Below are 21956 nucleotides of genomic sequence, written 5' to 3' on the forward strand. Positions count from 1 at the left end.
AGAGTACAATACATCAGTTATTCATAGATTTCAAAAAGGCTTATGACTCGGTTAAGAGAGAAGTTTTATATATTATTCTTATTGAATTTGTTATTCCCAAGAAACTAGTTCAATTAATGAAAATGTGTCCCAGTGGAACGTACAGCAGAGTCCGTACTTTTCCAATTCACTGCGGGCTAAAAAAAAAAGGAGATGCACTATCACCTTTACTTTTTAACTTTGCTCTAGAATATGCCATTACGAAAATCCAGGATAACAGAGAGTTTGGAATTGAACAGGTTACATCAGCTCTTTGTTTATGCGGATGATGTGACTATGTTTAGAAGAAAATTCACAAGCGATTAGGAAAAACACGGGAATTTAACTTGAAACAAGTAAAGAGATAGTTTTGGAAGTAAATCCCAAAAAGACAAAGTATATGATTATGTCTGGTGACCAGAATATTGTACGAAATGGAAATATAAAAATTGGAAATTTATTCTTTGAAGAGATGGAAAAATTCAAATATCTTGGAGCAACAGTAACTAATATGTTGTTTTCTAATGCCAGGCGTTTGACAATAAAGTTATTTGACCACAGTAACAAATATAAATGATACTCAGGAGGAAATTAAACGCAGAATAAATATGGGAGATGCGTGTTATTATTCAGTTGAGAAGCTTTTATCATCAAATCTGCTCAATTTATAAAACAATTATATTACCGGTTCTTCTGTATGGTTGTGTAACTTGGACTCTCACTTTGAGAGAGGAACAGAGATTAAGGGTGTTTGAAAATAAGATGCTTAGGAAAATATTTGGGCTGAGAGGGATGGTATTACAGGAGAATGGAGAAAGTGACATAACACCGATCTGACATAATTAGAAACATTAATCCAGACATTTGAGATGGGTAGGGCATGTAACACATATTGACGAATCCAGAAATGCATATAGAGTGTTAGTTGGGAGGCCGGAGGGAATAAGACCTTTGGGGAGGCCGAGATTTAGATGGGAAGATAATATAAAAATGGATATGAGGGAAATGGGATATTATGGTAGAGACTGGTTTAATCTTGCTCAGGATAGGGATGCAAGTTTATGTGAGGATGGCAATGAACCTCTGGGTTCCTTAGAAGCCATAAGTAAGTAATATATATATTTCTTTTCGTAGATGTATTATCATCATCGTCCTTACAGATATTAGGCCTAGTGGCCTGTTACGGTCTCCATCCATCTTTTCAGGAGGCATCCCAAAGATCGTCTTCCATGTGGTATATAGTGGAGAATTTTTCTTTGGAGTCTGGAACGGTCCATCCTATTGACATGGTTGAGATGTTCATAAATAGGTGTAATTTTCAATTCTTTTGAAATTAGTTCATTCCTTTTGTGGTCAAGCAAGCCGTAGTTAGCAGTCCTCCTTAGAAATCTAATTTTCGCAGTTGTTAGGGGTTGAACATCTGAGTTTCAGATAGTCCAGGCCTCACTACCATACATGAGGACAGGTCTTGCTAGAACTTTATATGCTTTTAACCTGGTATGTTTTTGGGTTTTTGTGGTTGTGAAAACCTGGTAGATGGTTCTTAAGGCTCCATTAAAATGTTGAATATTTTCAGATATATCAGTAATAAGTAAATATGTCAAATTATAACCTAAATATTTAAATTAGTTTACCTGTTCTAACGTATGGATTCCAGTGCAAATTTTACTCCTAACTGGCTGTTTACCTTGGAACACCATAATTTTTGTTTTGTTTGGGAAAATTTTCATATTGAAATTTTGTGCTATTATATTCAGGTGATATATTGAGTACTGGAGCTCGTCTTCATTTGTAGCAAAAAGAACCTGATCGTCTGGATATAATAATGTATCTAGAGTACAATTTCGGAAGAGTGGGATGTTTCCATGAATTGTTAGTCGTCAATGTCTGATGATGTATTATTATTGTAAAAATAAAAATATTAGGTAGACCTATAATCTCTACATTTTCAAAATAAAGCATAGTAGGCCTATAAATGTGAACCTGCATTGTATGGAGACGAATCGGAGAAATTAAGAATTTCTGCTGATTTTAGAAGTGAAAATCGTTGAATTTGTAAGGGATTTTTTGTGGAGATGGAGTTGAAAATGTAAGAATTTTATAGCAATATATTTGGAGGAAGAAAAACTGTTGGAAAATGTGGTAAATTACGTTTGAAGTGAGAGGTGCGTAGTAATGAAATGTAAATGTTGTGGTTTCTAGTAAAGGAAAGCAATGTTGGGATATGAAAAACATGTTATGATGTAATGTGAAAAACGCATAACTTGTATTGTATGTATTTATTTACACTGCAAGTGGGCAAGCAGCGGGTGGCAGTGGTATACACAACATAAACAATACACAATAAAATTACAATACACAATACAATTGTACAATACAAATGCAATTATACAGTACACAATACAATTATATACACAATATAATAAGAATACACAATACAATTGAACACAATAATTACAATTAATAATAATACATAAAATAACCTAATTAATAAGTGAACCTAATTTTATAATACAACCTACATATGTATAGGCCCTACATAAGTTTCACATTGATACTGATAATAGTCTTTCACTTTACTCTCATCTCACTCACTGTAGTGGCACTGTGACGCATTCCACTGACACTATAGAACACATTTCATTTACGCTGTAAATTATCACTGATCGGAACTATTCACTGCACTGTAAAAACCATAACTTCACTGACTCACCACGCTTCACTGATACAACAGCTCAAGTAAGACAAATACTTACACCCCTATGCATACTTATAAACAGAACTACATTTAAGCTAAACATTTCTAGTCTAAGACCCTCTTACACGCTATTTTTAAATAAATTACAATTCAAACCAAGGGAGTAACTCGTCAGGCTAAATAAATACATGTCACCTTAAAAAATTAAATGTTAAATGTCACCTTAATTTTAATTTACACTTTATACACAACTTTTTAAGTTATTCTTGAATCTCTTTAAGGAAGGACAGTCCTCAAAGACCGCTGCAGGTAGGTCATTCCAATCATTTATAGTTCTATTTAAAAATCAGAATTTACCTACATCCGTTTTCTGTTTCCTACATTTGATTTTAAAATCATGGTCGTTCCTACCATAGTACATTGGCTTTTCTAACCGAGCCGTTATGTCTATCCATGCTTTCTGACCTAGATGTGCTCTATACAATGATGTTATTCTAGTTTTCCTATGTTTGTTTTCCAAAGTTTCCCATTTAAGTTCTTTTATCATATCGTTTCCATCTTCTCTTTTACCTTTAACAAGTTTAGCTGCCCTATACTGGATTCTTTCTAAGGACTTTACCTGATATATTCTATAGGGATCCCAACTGTAGTTCCGTATTTCATTAACGGTCGCACTAACGTTAGATATGCTATTTCCCTCGATTTGGGGCTAGCCTTATCCAAGATTCTCATAATAAAGTGAAATGCCCTCCATGCTTTACCCGTAACATTATAAACATGCGTCGACCTGGTTGGCGATTTGGTATAGCGCTGGCCTTCTATGCCCAAGGTTGCGGGTTCGATACCGGGCCAGGTCAATGGCATTTAAGTGTGCTTAAATGCGACAGGCTCATGTCAGTAGATTTACTGGCATGTAAAAGAACTCCTGCGGGACAAAATTCCGGCACATCCGGTGATGCTGATATAACCTCTGCTGTTACGAGCGTCGTTAAATAAATCATAACATTTTTTTATAAACATGCTCTCCCCAAGAAAGTTTGGAGTTCAGATACACTCCTAGGTATTTACAACATTGTTCTTGCGGAATTACAACACCACTGAATTCGTAATTAAGACTAGTTTCCTCTCGGGTTTTACAAAATATTATAGATTTACTTTTAGAACCATTTATTTTCATCCTATGTATTAATGCCCAGTTATAAATTTTATTCAAGTCTGTTTGAATAGCATCCACATCTGAATTATTTCTAATCTTTCTATAGATAATGCAGTCGTCTGCAAATAGCCTCACATTTGTTGTAATATTCTGGCATAGGTCATTTACGTATATTATAAAGAGTAATGGCCCCAGAATGCTGCCCTGTGGCACCCCTGAACTTATATTTCCAATTTCCGATATTTCATGACCTATTCTAACTCTCTGGGTTCTACCTTTTAAGAATTCTTGGATCCATAGCACCACTCTTTTATCTGTTCCTAGCCTACTTAACTTATCTATTAATATGTCATGTGGCACCAAGTCAAATGTTTTCGAAAAATCAATCACAACTGCATCGATTCTTCCGCCTCTATCTACCTCTTCAGCTAGATCCTGAACCAGCGATGTAATTTGACTATCACATGATAGTAATAAATAAACACTCAAAAATAGTAAATAGTTAAAGAAAACAAATAATAATAATAATAATAATAATAATAATAATAATAATAATAAAGGTAAAGGTATTACCGTAACATGCCATGAAGGCACTTGGGGGGCATGGAGGTAGAGCCCCATGCTTTCCATGACTTCGGCACTAGAATGAGGTGGTGTGGTCGGCACCACGCTCTGACCACCTTTTACCCCCGGGAAAGACCCGGTACTCAATTTTATAGGAGGCTGAGTGAACCTCGGGGCCATTCTGAAAGTTTGGCAACGAGAAAAAATCCTGTCACCACCTGGGATCGAACCCCGGACCTTCCAGTTTAATAATAATAATAATAATAATAATAATAATAATAATAATAATAATAATAATCAGTTTTGGTAATGTAACTTCGTTTGTACATCTGCCATTACACTAACTTCTCAGTCACCAGTCCTGACAATGTCACCAACAAAAAATCAGCAGCAAACTGCTTGAAAATCCTGCACTCAATTGCTGTCATCTTCATCTTCATACGGACTGCCAGGATAGAGAACCTTGACATCTTCTAAGCTGAACTAACCTAACCTAAATAATAATAATAATAATAATGATAATAATAATAATAATAATAATAATAATGATAATAATAATGATAATAATGATAGTCTTACCTTGAAGACTTTGATCATATTGTCTATTGACATTTTGTAAATCTTTGCATTATCCAACTTTATCAAAAGAGAATGGGATGACCTCTTAGTTAAAGCACCAGTCCACAATAAAGTCAAAGATGAATGGCACTCTGCAAAATATTTTAAAGCATGCCGCTAAAGAAAGTCTGGGACAAAAAAGAGCATGGAATAAGAAAAAAGGATTGCGAAAATGAAATGATGTCATAAAACAGATAATACAGGATAAAAGACAAGCTTATAATAAATACCTTTCCACTAAGTCTGAAGAAGATAAAATTGATTACCATAGGAAGTGAGCCATAGCGAAGAGAGAAGTTAGGAGGAAACACAGATAAAATTGGGATGAATTTGTTGCATTTTTAGAAAATTCTTAAAAAATTAATGAAGTCAAAGATAACCTCGCAATAAATATCATCTCCCAAGAAAACTGGCTACAATACTTTCAACAGTTATGGTTTCACACAAAACAACTCCCTTTTTCTTATAATATACTAGAGGAACATATTTCTTTTGATGAATTGAAACACACTCTAGATAAATTGAAGAACCACAAAACTCAATAAATTTAGAATTATTCAAGTATGCTAGTCTAAATTTTTTGATAAGATTTTTGAGATTCTTAAATCTGCTTTGGAATGGACAAGACATCCCAGAAAACTGGACTAAATCAGTGATAATTTCCATTTATAAAAAAGGGGATCCAAAACGAAAGGAAAAATTATAGAGGAGTAAGTCTTTTGAACTCGGGAAACAAAATTTATACAAATATTCTCAAGACCAAATTATATGAGCATTATGAAGGTATCATTGGAGAAGAACAAAATGGTTTTCATAAAGGCAGGTTTTGTTGTAATGGTTATTTTTCATTGAAATTGCTAATTGGAAAACACAAAGAATTCAACTTAGAGACACACATTGCTTTTATTGATTTTAAACAAACTTTCGATAGCATCAATCAAAATAAATTATTTCAGGTACTGGCAGATGATCATGTCCCTCAACAGCTTTTAATTAACTTTCATAACATTTTCAAAAGAACTTTGATAGCAGTTAGAACCAGCAACAGACTTTCAGATTGGCAACAAATTCATAGTGGAGTAAGACAAGGCTTTGGCCTATCTCCATTACTTTTCATTATATATATATACAGTGAAACCTCTCATTTACGGACATCAAAGGGACGTAACAATCTGTCTGCATCTGGGAGGTGTCCTTTATTGGGAGGGAGCTCCCCAATCTAACAGTATATTTATAATATGCATTATGTATCCCTTCACGCTTTAAATGAAATATATTACTGTAGTTTAATTCTAAATACAGTATATTCTACTACAGTAAATTCTTTGCAACTTTGAACTACATTAGGTAAGACCAAAAAGGAAAATACAGTACTGTGTCATGCAATTTTATTCTAAGTCTACAGTTATGCAGTACTGTAATTTACAGTTTTCAACTTAACCTTTATGTTCAGGTGCTATGTCTCCCGAAATAGAACAACTGATTGAAGTGAAGAGAATAATCCTGCTAACCCTATCATGTGTCGAATACATTTCACGATTGCGGGAACCTTGGATCCATCAGACAGGTTAAATTTAATGACTCTGTTTATCCACCCACTTCCAGCTAGCAAAGGGTAGCCGGCTGGGCTAGTGGTAGCCTATGAGACCCTTACTGTCTTCTTTCATGATAAGACAATTCTGTACAGTTCTCAAAACTAAATTTTCCATTTTTGTAACACATTAGGTCTTGAAATCCAAGTTCTGTCCGCAGTCAGGAGGTAAAGCAAGCTTTAGTACTGTGAAACAGCTGTCCGTGTCCGTGTCTGAGAGTGTCCGTAAACGAGAGTTAAATTTATCATTATTTCTATATTATTTCAGTTGGGACATAAAAATCTGTCCGTATATGAGGAGTGTCCATATCTTGGGGGTGTCCGTAAGGAGAGGTTTCACTATATCAACAAAATAATTAAAGACACATCATGGTTCAATCTCTATCAGTCGAAATTTACAGTTTGACAACCTACTCTTTACTGATGTTTTAGCCCTAGTTGCATGCAATGTAGATGAGCTTCAGTATTCAGTGCATAATCTAAATATGATCAGTGCAAAATACGACATGGAAATCAATATTGAAAAAACAAAAGTCCTGGCATTTCGTGGGAAATACACGGTTGCAAGCAAAATTTGCTTAAACAACAAATTAATAGAAAGAGTAAATGAGTTTAGGTATCTTGGCTATTATTTAACATTTTTTGGTGAAACAGATATAACTTCTAAAATTTGCAAATACAGTAAAACAATGGGAATAATTAACAAAATTATTAGTACAGCAACACACAAGAATATATTTGTATAAAACCTTAGCCAGATCTGTACTATGTTATGGAAGTGAAGCATGGACAATGAGAAGTACGGATATCAGCAGAATAACAGCCTATGAAATGAAATTTATGAGAGCAACACTAGGACATAGTCGCTTGGATCACAAGAGAAATGAGGATATCATGCAAGAACTTCAATTACAACCAGTCTCACAGTTTATAAAAAAGTACCAGCTACAATGGAAAAACCTTGTCCAATGAAAGAATCGGAATAGACTTCCAAAAGTCATGCTTAAATGCCATCCCCAAGGGAAGAGATCTTTAGACCATCCAAAAAAAGGTGGATCGAGAATGATTCACTGAGACTGTAATGAGCCCTGGGCTTTATACTTGTTTGGATGATGATGATGATGGTGATGATTTACAATCGAAAGGTGGACAGTTAAAAAAAGGGCACATTCCTAGACAGTTTTGAGTATATGCAACGCATACTGAAAACCTAAACTAACCTAACCTAACCTAACCAACCTGTCACTGGTTCGTATATGCAAGGCATAACAAGAGCTTAAACTAACCTAACCTGTCACAGATTCGTATGTACAAGCATATCAAAAGCCTAAACTAACATAACCTAACCTGTCGCAGATTCGTATATGCAAGGCATATGGAAGGTGCATATTGTGATATTATATACAAAATTCTAGTGTACACTAGCATGAAACTTTCGTAATGTCACCTAAGTTATGTTGGTATGACTGAGGAAAGAATTGTAAAACAGTGGAAGGTGTATAAGTAGAGTTAGTGTATAGAGAGAGCCTGGTCTACCTGTGCAGGGTATCAACATTGAAAGCATAAGTCATGTGACTTTGGTATGCTGCAGACAATTCTGTAGTGGTTTATATATGGGATCTTGCATGTGAGTCATTAATAAAATGTATTCAGCGTAAGATATTAAAGTTATTATGTACCGATTATAGCCACAGTGTTGGCGAACTATTGCTGTTGCTATGGATACAAAAAAAAATACCTGAAAGGAGGAAACATATCATTCCATTCTTAAGTATTGCACACATGTAACCTCACTTGTTAATGTCATATTGAAGACTAAGTTTCTAATTCTCACATAAATGATTTATCATCAACATTTATTGTTCATTTTTATAGTTTCTATATATATATCTTTTTTTTTTCTTTTTTTTTTTTTTTTTAGAAAATTATTCTAGGATTTCTTTTTTTCTTCCATGATATTTTTCTAAAGTGTTGGTGATTTTTTCTTCCAGTTCTGAAGGTTTTTATGAGTTTTCTGCAGTTAATCTTCCTTGATCTCTACTACTTTTCTTTAATTCTTGTAATTTCTAAGTTCAAAATGGACATTACTGAGCATAGACCCCTTCCATTTGTAAACCAAAGACAAAAATATAACATTTAGGGCTAGTTTTGTAAACGCCGTTTAAACCTTACGTTCAGTTTAAACTGAAGTTTTTCGTTCTGCTTCATATTATAAACCTTAACTACCAGTTAATCTTGAGTTAACTTGAGTTTAACTCGATCGGCAGTTCTCTGCCGTTTAAACTGTAGTTCAGGGCTCAATAGTGCAAGATGGCATTTCCCACATTGCTGAGAATTTTTCGAAATAGGGTGCACCACTTTGAAATATAAATGAACATGATTTTTAAAACAGATTGAGACTTTCGAAGCAGGCAGTCCTAACCTTCAGAATTAGCCTTTATATTGGTAATCTTGTTTCGAAAATTTAAAATCGGATACAACATGCAACAAAAAGATGAGAAAGTGCAAACATATGTTTTAGGGTTAGAGTTTAAAGATTATTTGAAAAAATAAACGATTTCCTTTTTATTTTAAAAACATTCTCTTGAACCTCTGCATCGGTTACTTGTGCTGCTCTTTTTTTTTTTTTTTCCTTTGGTAGAAGGTATACCGAAAACAATGGGAGATTTCGGTGATGTCCATAAATCTACTTTAAGCCTATAAGTTAATTGTGCTTTGTACTGTATGTTTCAAACAGTCGCCTGGTAAGATTTACAATGGGGCCCGATTTATAAACACACTATTAACATTACCTAATATTACTAGACTCATAAAACTAATATTATTGTTTGACTGAATTCTGTTTCATAAGCATTCTAGACAACTTATAAAATACGCACATTAATATTATTACCATAAAGCAGGGTGACTTTGAACGCCGAGGTGACTTTGAACAGTCATTTAGCGCCCTTCTAAATTAAATGCTGTACCCTATTGCGAAAAAAAACTGAACTAATTTATTGACAACTTAAACAGTTTTTTCGCAATTCGCTACAGCATTTAATTTAGAAAGGAGCTAAATTACTGTTCAAAGTCACCTCAGCGTTCAAAGTCACCCCACTTTACGGTACCTCATTAGTCAGTTGATTCTGTATGGAGTTCAGTCGCGGATGTGTTTGGGTGCGTTAAAAAACTATTTGATATTAAGTCTGACAAGCATGTTGAAGTAGGCAGTATTGGTCCTCTACAGGTTTTTTTCTGTGTTGTCGAAGAACAAATATGTTTCTTAATGAAGATTCTTCACGAGTGTCGGCTATTTTAAATCAATAATATAATTAAACAACTAAGATCGTCTTCTTTTCTTTCCTAGCAGTAACACCAATTCTATTCCACTACGGTTTAACTTAACCGAGATTCTGTAATACGGTGCGTTGAGTTAAACTCTCGGTTAGGTTTAACTTAGATTTAACATAATCTTTAGATTAACCGTATTTATAAAATTGGGCCTTAAACCAATAAAACTGTAGTTTCATTCCCCAGACTGGGTGATGTATTCTACATGCATTTTTTATTTGTACGAATGTATTTCCTTAGTGAATTTTCCCCTTCTCAAGTAATCCCAAATGTTTCCTTTAGTCCTAAAATCATATTGATGTTACAAGTTACTCAGGAGTGTTCAGTATTAGCCATTATTGTTATTATTATTTTTTCATATATTAAAGTTACAGTTAAGGCTGTTTTCCAGTTGAGACAGAAATGGACTGTTAAATCCAATATTTTGTTCATGACTTTGTTCATGATTTTTTTCGATAAATCCTCTTCTTTGATTATCAATAGGTACCAATATAAATAACATGATATACAGTATCAAATTTTTTAGTTTGTAAAAGTACATGCCAGTATAAAAGTATATGTAAAGGACACTCAAAATTTCAGAAAATCGTTTATTGTTTATAAAAAAAGAAAATTCTGAAACTAAACAATTGAATGGCACATAAGAAATAATGCGGAACTGTAAGTGAAAATAGTTAGAAAAAATTGGGTAAATATTTGTTCATAATTAGGGTTTTGATAGGAAGAGAAAGTGAAGTTATAAACTTTGCATTGCTGTAGGTTACAGATAAAATATTACATAATTGTGTAGAAGTCTCGTAGTATCATAATAATGACTGAGTAGGATAATGAAAATATTTTTCATTTAACAAGGTCTTAAGAATAAGGCCTATGAAGTATTTATAAGACCACCATCAACTAGTGTCATTATACTGTACATACCGGCATGTATATGAGTCGCGTAGAATCAAACTCCACTTCCTCCAAATTATGAAATAGCTATGTATTTAAGACATGTTTCAATGCTGAATTGTGCAGGGAACGTGGTGAACTGCTCGTTTAAAGTCAAACTGCAATTTATTTACCTTAACTTCAATAGTAAAATCACCATTTGGAGTCTAACTGCACTAGTTTGTCTTTCCTGAAAGATAAGATTTTTTTATAAAGTGCATTTTGATTTGATACTAGGCGACTAATATATTCGATATGATGATATTATTATTATTATTATTATTATTATTATTATTATTATTATTATTAGTGTATAAAACACCCATAGCTGTTCAAGTTGTTCTCCTCCTTTTAATGATACTTCAGGCCACGTTCTCCTTTCCATTAATTCTTCACCAGCATGTGTTTTACACGAAGATTAATATTAAGATAAACTATTACCATATAAATAATGCAGCGACAGGAAAAACTTTGAAAATAAGTCTGAAGGTGAATTAAATTGGAAAGTAAGCAGACCAGTGGTCTTATACCAAGCCCAAGTTTAATAAATATAATAATAATAATAACAATAACAATAATAATAACAATGTCGGACAAATAGCTGAAGTTTAAATAATCAGTGAATTTCATTATACCTAAGTATAATAGGAACAACGTAATATTTATTGGGTAGATTGAAAAAATCACAGTATATCCTATGAAAAATCTTTATAAGCCTATGTCAGTCAACAGAAATCGGCTGCAAACATCCCAAAGTCACGTGACTTGTCCATGTTTCGATGTTCATACCTGTTAGTAGCTATCTGTACAGCTATACACGCTCTCTATATATACTAACTCTATGGCAGAGTATCAAGGGAAGTACCTATTTGATAGTTTAGCTGACAAATTTATAGGCAACATTATGATGAGAGCAGCTCTTGATGTGCGACATGCTATAGTGGCATTGGCACGAGAATGATTGACATCTTTTTTTTACAGTGTTGCTAACAAACACTACTTGCCATATTTTTTCTTTGTCTACAACTTCTTTGCCTTTTTACATTTTTAAAATGCTTTAGTTTTAACTTCCTGACACTATATTAATTTATTTTCTTCTTTTCTTCGTCTTCTCTCGACTTTTTTGTAAAGGATTTTTCTCCTTTCTACCATGTCTCGCAGATATGGACTCTGAGCATAGATTTGACATTGATGTTTACATATCCAGAATTTTGTTTCACTTGATAGCTGTACACTTCCCTCCAGCTGGGGTATAATTGTACAAATACACAGTTTCCTTTTTGAATCCTGTTGCTGAAACAAATAATACATAATTATTCAAAATGTATCTTAGGTTGTAAGTAGCATTAAGAGTTGTATTATCGTTTTCTTAACAATGGTTGTATTGGAAAGATCTTTTTCAATGATTCCATTATCGATTTTGCCTATTAAACACAACTTGATTTGAAAATTATACAGTATATATTTTTTTCATTATACTTGAGTTTTATACTGTCAAATGTAGGAAAATTTACCTCTGATTTAGGTTCTGGCTGATATGTACTTCTATTATCAACCAGTATATCTCACTTGATATGTTTCAGAGGAAGAACAATTGTTTGTATACATCTGAAGTCTGATTAGCATAATATGTAACTAGTCAACGATGTCTGCAATGTAGGAGGAAAGGAACTGGTCACTCTACCCCTTATCTCCTGGCTGGTTGCCTCATGAGTGATGCCTTATTGGTGTAACTCGTGGAGTTCAGACTAAACAACAATAGGCAAATTGAATACCAGTAAAGCAATGGATTGTACAACTAGTTCAGTTACTTAATGTTTTATTACATTCTTAATGAGGCTAAAGGCTTGAAAATTTCAAAGCCATATGCATGTTCTTTTTAAGCATGCCAAACATGCTCTACATCGATACTTAATGAGTTTTTTTTTCCATATTGTAGTCTTAAAATCAGAAATACTGCATCCATGGTAGCTAACAGTTTGATTTATCTAATTATTTAAACTGTCATAATGTTAGATAAATTTCATGTGGGAATTCTGTTTTTAATTCCAGGTCTTTGGCAACACAAGCAGTTTCATCACATAATCGTAATGATTCAAGCCTTGACAGAAGTCTGAAACGTCTTGATCAGGATGTTCGTCGGACAGGAAGGATTACAAAAAGAGAACTGGAGGATGTGTTGGAAGAATTACGTCATACAAGTAAGACATTTAATGAAATTTGTTTGTTATAAACTCTGTGGTGCCAAAAGTGATAATTTTGTACATTTCTTGGCGAAGGTGTCATTCCCCATTCCCCATTGTTGACAGATGGTACCAAACATTTTGCATATTTTCTCTTTTTACTCCTGACTGCTTGCTGCAGTAACCAGTTGCATCTACGTACTAAATATTTTATGGTGTGTTCAATTTGTGATTGAGAAAACATAGCGGTGCTTGAGAATTCCTTATAGAAACAGAGCTTCTTTGGTATTTCATTCCATAGCAGTTTTTCTGGTTAAATTCAACTGCCATGCTAATCCACTTGTTCTCAATTCATCAAAATTGTTATTCATTGAAATGTAATTCATCTGACTTGTATCTTATATCCTTTGTAAAACATTCCTGGGATTGGTAATTCCAGATAGCCTGCTTGAGACTCAATTACAGAGATTTTTAATCTCCCCCTTTTTTATGCTCGAAAATTGTTGAGTCTCTATAGCAAAAGCTTGCTGTCTTGGTCGAAAATAACTGGCAGAGCCCGGCATTAGTCTTAATAGGAAAGGCTAGACAGCAAAAACTCATATAATCTAAGAATGTCAACATTTGACTTTAAACCTTGCATATAATACAGTCGAATTTCTGTAAAATGAAAACTGATGTAACAGTAAACCCTATTGCAATGATAAATTTTATTGGTCATGACGTATTTCCTATATTTTAAATGTTTCGTTTATCATTACAATGATGCTCAAATTTTGGAGAATCCCTGACAAAATGATAAACATGTTATAATAATTGTTTTAATTTACATAGTTTTCAAATTCAATATTTAATTTTTGACTTGGTATCATCCTTTAAAATGTTTTCTGTTATTTGGTCTACACTTTTCTATTCTTCTGTTGACCAATCTTGGCATTCTATGCAAGGAGTATGTTACAATGGAACTCTATCTGTTTCAAGGGCATGTGACCCTTTGTTGTATATATCCCTCTTGTGAGGGAGAAAGCAAGGATTGAGCGGTGATGAGTCACGTTGGCAGTAGAAATGCTCCCAGTCAGTGTGACGTCAACGGCGTCCCCAACTACCATGGTTACAGAGGGGTATAAATACAGCGGAGCCCGAGTCCAAACTCACTCGTTCGCTAGATGGGAAAAAGGTAGCTCTAACGCGTCCTCCGTCACTAGCAGCAGTCTTGCAACCGGCCTACCCTATGGTTGTCTTTTGTTCGGACGTGTCCATACACGGCCACCACTCGGGAACAGGGAGCCCGTCTGCGCTCCTGTCTCCTGTGCTCTTCCTACATTGCTGAATCTCAACTTTTTTGTACGCTAAAGTTATTCCTTTCCTCTTATCTCACTACACACCTCCGCGTTCTTATTTTTCCTGCCCTTAAAAGTACATGCCTCGGCTTGTGAAACCAAGTCCTCTCCTCAACACCCCCTCTAGAGTCGATAAGTTGCGAGTTCGCTCTGTTTGATCCGTTGATGATAGAGGTCACCCTTCTCTGCTCCTGAAGTCGGTAAGTCGCACAGTACGCTGTGTTGATCCTTCGAACTAGAGAACTAACCTTCTACCCGATTCCATCTCTCTCGTCATCCTGCCCCCCCCCACAACACACATGAGAGCAAGCCGATTTTCCCTAGGCACTCCCGTTACCCCTACATCCCTCTCACTCAAAACGTACTTTACTATCACCCATCATAACTCTCCCCGCATCGAAGCCTCAGAACGAATTTCTAAATTATCAATTTCTATCACGACTCCCCCGTTACCCCTATCACAGAACTAGGAGGGATCCACAGTTATACTTTCTTTGTTAGTCTATTTCTGTAATTTAAACAAATGTTACTTTAAAAATAGTCTTTCCTTTAAACTTCAACATAGTTTTGTATCATCGCCCTACCCACAAGCTATAGCCATCTTGTCACGTCACTCCTGTTTCCCCTCCCCACCTCGACAACACGTTGGAGAGAGGAACGACAAAAGGAGACTGGCGTACGACATCTTAATAGGATTTATCTTTTTGGTTCCTGTTATTGACTTTTTGATCGTCTGGGTCTTTCACATTCGAGTGTTACTTGTTAATGATGCCAGGTGTAACACAAAAACAAATCCATTCATTCATAGTGTTCTGTCCAAGAGCAGGTCTTTCACTGTGAACTTAGCATTCTCAAATCTTTCCTATTTTCTGCCTTTCTCTTTGTCTCCTCATACTTGTTTTTTGGATGAATGTAATTGTTTGTTTTTAATGTGTAAAGCACTACTTGTATGTTGTTCTAATTGTGATTTCATTGCGCACTCAATTTTCCTAATCTTGCAATAAATCATATCCTAGAATGAAAGTCATATATTTCAACCTCAAGCTCTTGTCCACTTGTCCTCGATCCTGTTTCCTTTCCACTATAAAGGATTCAATGGCAGTGAGAGTTACCATTGTATTATTATAAAAATTAAATTTTTTCAGCAGTGGTGCTTACAAATAATGTCTTTATTTCATAAATGTTACAGGATCTGCAACAAGTACGCAGTCACTCCTCATTATACGTTGCTGTGGTAACTTGGTTCCAGAAGCCTCTCCTGAAGTCCGGACCCAACTGGTTAATGAAATATGGAAAACACTGGAGAACATTGGTATTCTACATTTTCTTGATTTCATGGTTCAGTCTTACCTCAGTCAACTGATAGCTTTTCACTGAAATGTCATATGATGTAATCTTGAGGACAGAATTATGAGGCTTATTTTCACAGAATATTTCATTTACACCTGCCAGTTTTATTTAAAAATTATTCAATTTTTGTAATTTCTTCTCTGAATGATCTCTGTTGTTAAAAGGGATATTATTAAATACCAACTAACCAACCAGCCAGCTTTCAAACTGTGTGTGTACACTTTAAAACTACTGTAATTCGTGAAAGTAAAGTCGTAATTTAAATCGTGAAAAAAATCGGTATTTAAACATGTAAGTCTTGAAGAAAGGTTTGAATTTAAACATGGAAATCCCTTTATCGATAATCACATTTAGTAGAACTTTAGTATTTGGTTTTGTCATTAGAACAGCAAGGGTCCATTCAAATTTAACCCGGAGGATTTCTGCTGGTTGGAAAACACCATCATTGACAAGGAAACCATTATTAATAATGTCAGTTACCAATACATTCTAGATGAAGAAAAATGTCATGGGAATATCAAAAACATTAGGCCTATGTTCATTTTGCACACTGTAACAGGCCACATGGCTTCTGAATTTTCAAAATACATTTTTCCTTAATCTTCATTGTGTATTCTTGTTGAAAATGTGGTAAATATGTTTTACTCATTTCTTCTTATTGTATTAGTGTGTAATGAAGCTAAGTATTGCGCATGCACAACACACAGATTTTCATTTTTCATAGCTGAGCAGTCATGCTTTCCACATAATAAAACATGACAGATCCAATAATTTCGTACTTATTTTGAATGTTTCACTGTCGAAAATAAAGTAATGGAATTCATGACCAATGAATGTATGATTAAGTAATGTTCGTAAAAGAAATCGTGTTTAACACAAAAAGAATTTTCAAATTCGCAAAAAAAGGTGAAAAGAGCAAAATTTGCGAAGAATTGCTATTGTAAAACAAGTCTACAGAATGAATCTTGTCCATAGCTATAAACATTGTAACTCTCTTGATTGGGTGCACCAATCTTGGTAAAAAAAAACGTAATGATCAGGAGCCATGGGAACAGGGTAAAAAAAAATCACAGTCAAAATACATTTGCGATGCACCAACAATGATCCTCGGACACAGAAATTCCTCTTTATCCAGTTTAACTCGGAGATTGCATGCCATTTTTACAAAGAAAAGCATCCATAGAAGAGCAGAGATGAAGACAGATCATAGCCAATTGTTGCACGCTTCGATTTTGTTAGACCCCTCTGTTTGTTTAGTTTGTTTATAATGCCACACTAAGCTAAAATTAATAGGAAGAACAAAAAGAGAATTCCTAATTTTTCATACTATGAAATAGAAATTCTTTTAGCTGATTGACTCTGATTCCAATATTTTTCAAAACAAGAAGACCGATGAATGTTCCCTGAAAGAAAAACAACCTATGTTGTTGAAGTTAGCCACAGAATTTAATATCACATCAGATGAGTTATATTTCTTATATTTGAAAATTCATATAATACTATGCTCAGAGCTTTTACTACATTTAATAAAATTATTAATAGTGATAATAATAATAATAATATTCGTGTGTGTGTGTACACGCACGCGCATGCACACACACACGCACGCACCGTCAACCCATCTCTTATTAAGAAGTTATGGTCACTAATGGTTTGTTCTGCATTGTCTCCTCCAGGAGACTGAATTCTGTCTGATAGGAGTACAGCCTACCATTCCCACAACACTCGAAAATCCATGTATTTGATGGAATCCATCCATTACAGATCGTAGTTCTGCCCTTGAAGAAAATGAAATGCAGTATGGGTAGAAAGATTTAATAATGTTCGACACAATTTTAATAATATAAAGTGCCTGGTATGATGAATATTAGAAATGTCATCAATCACAATGTTAAGCCCTAAATGTCGCTGTAGTGTACAATCTTGTTAAAACTCTATTCATAGGTGAGACAGGATTATTTCGATTAGTAGTAAATTCATTCATTTCATTCACTAACCACCACACGATTTCTTTGGGCAAACAAAATCTTTCCTCACATTTCTTATTCCCGTATTCTTCAAAAGGATCCCCTCTTTCCATAACGACGCCAATTTGACGTTGATATCTGTTTAAATAATCCAGATACATAATTTCTTCTTGTATTTCATCAAGGGCATCGAATCATACTGCCATTTTGTTGGAACTTGAGCCTGATAAATTCCACATGATCACTCCATCATGGCAGTTAAGTTTTACCTCGGTAAACTACCATGTTTAATTTTTATCGTGATTGATTCACTGGATATTGAAGTTGAACAGGGTAAAATGCTAACTTTACCACGGTAAAGTTTTGATCAAGAATGGTGCACTTGACCATCTGACTCATTTAGTAGAAATTCGTGAAAAAATCATTCGCGAAAATTGGGTATCCCTCCTGATTACTTCATATATTGTTATCTATAATATGCCTCTTCAGCTTCTTCTTCTTCTTCTTCTTCTTCTTCTTCTTCTTCTTCTTCTTCTTCTTCTTCTTCATTGATACTACTGCCCTTGTAGTCTAGCTTTGGCATCCCTTGGGATTCTCAACATGTTAATGTTTTCCAGATGTGGAATTGTTAGTTCCACGACCCAACCTCCAACCTGGAGGACCAGGGACTTAATTTTGGATACCCGACTCCTAGGATGTTGCCTTCACCATGGCTTAAGAGTTTATCCTATCCTTTCGCAGTAGGCTTGCCTAACTGAGGCCTGTGGGTAGCACCGTTGACCTATTAAAGGTTCATCCACAGCCACACAAGTATAAATCCTGCAGCCAATTCACACCATCCTGATAGTCCTTATCTCAGATTATCCCCAAGCAGCTCTGTCAGAACCCCCATCTCTCGTTAGTTTGCCGACCTAGTCCGCTGAAGGAATTCTATAGTATGCATCTCTAGCATCACGAAAAATGTATTTAAATGACAAAACAAAACGACTTAATCACTTTACTTGGTTTATGAACTGTCTTTTACTGAAAATTTATGTATACCAGAGAATATTTTGAAATTTAATAAATTCATGGGCATCCTTAACAGTTCTGAAACCATCAGTTTGTTTTACATGTGTGATCTCTATTCTGTGGTAAATTAACAACTCAGTCCAGAACTGAATGTGGAAGAGTTAATTTTAATTTCGTTGAATTCACAGATACTGCTAAACAATATAGGTTGTTCCAAATCTATATTTGGTTTTTTACTTTTTGATTATACGAAGTTTAAATATAATATAGCAATACTACACAAAAACGATTTTGGGTTTTTCATGTAAATATGTTTTCAGAATTGCTGATAAGCTTGACGAGATTTTATTTTTCAAAATGTTTGTGCATAGCAATTTCTTCCAAACTGTAGGACAGATTTTATTCAAGTTAAACCTACAAGTTAAATCAATTGGGAATGATGTACATGAAATATTTTTACTAACATAATTAATGGGTCTTTAAAAAAATTATGAAATGACAATTATTTACTTAAAAACAGCTGGGAAACATTTTTTCTTTCATAAAATAAGAATGAAATTATATAGGCAGTATGATTCCAAAAAATTTCATTTGAGAGGAATTAATTATTATTATTATGGGTCATTATAATAAAAGATTACCTCTTTTGACAATCAGTTGTAAGTATGCGAGGTAGACTGCCTATAAATTATTTTTACTTCGATGATTACGTTTAAAGGTTGGTTATGATTAGAACCTGGTTTTATAGGCACTTTAAGTGTAGTTAAATGGATGTGGTATCTGTTAGGAGGATTTTTAAGCTTAACTCATAAAACTCCGAAATGGAATAACAGATAACTGAGTCACATGGACTGTATAGTGCATTCTGTAAACTGTTCGCTGATTTGTAAGTGGCTGTTAGTAGTGTTAAGTCTGTTAAATGTATCAAAGGGAAATACTGAGTGACAAGAATGGCATCTGAAAAGAATGGTGACATGGCTCCTGGTCCGTATTACATCTAATATTGACGATTGATTATAAAGTTTGTGACTATCATTATTATGTCGAATTTTCCATTTGTTTTCAAGTGGGTCAAAAATTGGACCAAAAATTTTCCTCAACATTTTGTTTTCAAAAACCATTAATTTGTGTTTTTCCTTTTTAGTTAAGCGCCATGTTTCCAATCCATATGATAGTATAGGTTGGATTATTGTTTTGTACAAAATGATTTTTAAATTTCTGGTTAAAAAACGGGAAGATAATAATTTGTGAATAGCATAAAAAGTTTTGTCTGCATTATGTAGTCTGTTAAGAATTTCATGTTTTCTGTCATTAGAATTGTCTATCAAAACGTCAAGATATTTGAACTGGTTGTCATTTCAAAAGTAAAATTTTTTATTTTAAGACTGTTGAGGATCCTTTTTGTTTTAGTGATTATTATATATTTTGTTTTACTCTCATTTATATTTAATCCAATGTTTTGTGCTTTTTCCATTAATTCAATAAATAGCTGTCTTATTTCAAGCTCATTTCTTCCAATTAATAATAAATCATCAGCATACTGGTATGCAAAAATTTTATGTTGTCCACCCAGGTTTATTCCAGCCAATATTAAGTCTAACTGTCGTATTATCTTCTCTAATGCTATATTAAATAAGACTGGCAAGAGATTGTCACCTTGTTTTAATCCTGTTTGATTTACGAATTCTTCTCATATAATTCCTTTCATTACTACTTTGCTTACTGTATCTTCCAAACATATCTTGCATAATCTGATTAATTTCAAAGGTATTCCAAATTCTGCCATTATATTCCATAGACTTTCTTGAGTCATATGCTTTAGCAAAATTAATAAACAGATAATGTACTTCCTGATTATATTCCCATACTTTTTCATTAATCAACCTGATGATATGTATATTATCTGAAGTAGATCAGCCTTGACGAAAACCATTTTGGTAATCCCCATTAATTTTTTCAGTGTATGAGTCATTCCATGTCAAATCGAACACCTACGAAACATGACAACTTCGTATTTGCTCCAAATTTTTTTTATATATTCTATTGATTAAATTAAATAACCCATGTGTAATTTTTTCGGGCTGACACAATTATTTAGTCATTTATTAAATGTTACTTTTTCCATAAATTAGGGTGCAACATATTATGAAAATGGTTATACTGAAGATTCTATAAATCGTAGAAATTCCGTATTTATATCATTTTAAAGTGCAATAATTGCAGTATTATATACTAAATTTTTAGTGTTCAATCAAAATATAAAATGGGCCCCTTTTAGGGGGTTATATTTTTAAAATACGTTTTTATATATCAGGGGCCTACTTCTAAAAAGGGAAAGAAATATCATATTCTTTGAAATGTTTTATGTAGAACTGCGTTTGTATTAGAATGCTATTCGAATGAGAAGTCGCTGTGCAAATAATTTACTGATGGCGTGTTCAGGTCGGAAGGCTCGGATTGAGTGAGACCGCGCGTCGGAGCATACAGCTGCGATAGCCGCAGCGAGAGGGAGGTAACACATTATCAGTGGTGCGGTGTTACTATACGTAAATAAACAGATAACCTCTAGTTCTAAAAGCATGTAATGCCCCTTCAACATTTAGCAGTTTCCCTTTAATTTATCTAACAATAATTCCTAAGTCTTTCGAAGTAGGTATCGTGTTGTGTTGTGTGCATGTGAGTCATTCCACGTCAAATCAAACACCTGTATACGAAACGTGACCATTTAGTATTTGCTTAAATCTTCTAAAATATGAAGGGCTCGGTGCAATAAGGTGTTAACCCTTACATAGTTACTTCTGAGATATAAGCATTTTAAAGTTTAGAAAAAGGCATAATTCCAAATATTGAAATTTAAATGCTGAAACTGCTTTCAGTGTAAAGCTGTGACTCTTAAGTTATATTTATGTAATTTTGAAACATTTTACCGAATTTGGAAGAACTATATTACAGGCATATTTGATAATCGGAGATGTCTATGTTGGTTAGCACCTTATTGCACCAGATGGTTGGACACTGCTTTGAGAGGGAATATGAATGAATTACAAACATAAATTTATTCTGAACACTTCTAGAACCTAACTAAATTAGAATTATAATGAATAATATCTGAATTTGTCCTCTACACTTAGACATTCTAATTTAACTTTGTATTATACTGTGTTTACAACAAAATTTGCTTATAACAATAATAATAATAA

At 34.0% G+C, this 21956-nt stretch overlaps 1 protein-coding gene across 1 annotated transcript in view; it reads left to right on the top strand.

The window, feature by feature from the left end:
- The window catches only part of bsf (bicoid stability factor), a 203564-nt gene that overhangs the window by 25929 nt on the left and 155679 nt on the right, over positions 1 to 21956 (top strand). Inside the window, exons 2-3 of the mRNA XM_069848172.1 lie at positions 12961 to 13109; positions 15618 to 15740. Coding sequence (XP_069704273.1) covers positions 12961 to 13109; positions 15618 to 15740 — 272 coding nt within the window. The remainder of the gene's footprint in view (positions 1 to 12960; positions 13110 to 15617; positions 15741 to 21956) is intronic.

The sequence above is a fragment of the Periplaneta americana genome, chromosome 15 (genome assembly GCF_040183065.1).
Source record: "Periplaneta americana isolate PAMFEO1 chromosome 15, P.americana_PAMFEO1_priV1, whole genome shotgun sequence".
NCBI lineage: Eukaryota > Metazoa > Arthropoda > Insecta > Blattodea > Blattidae > Periplaneta > Periplaneta americana.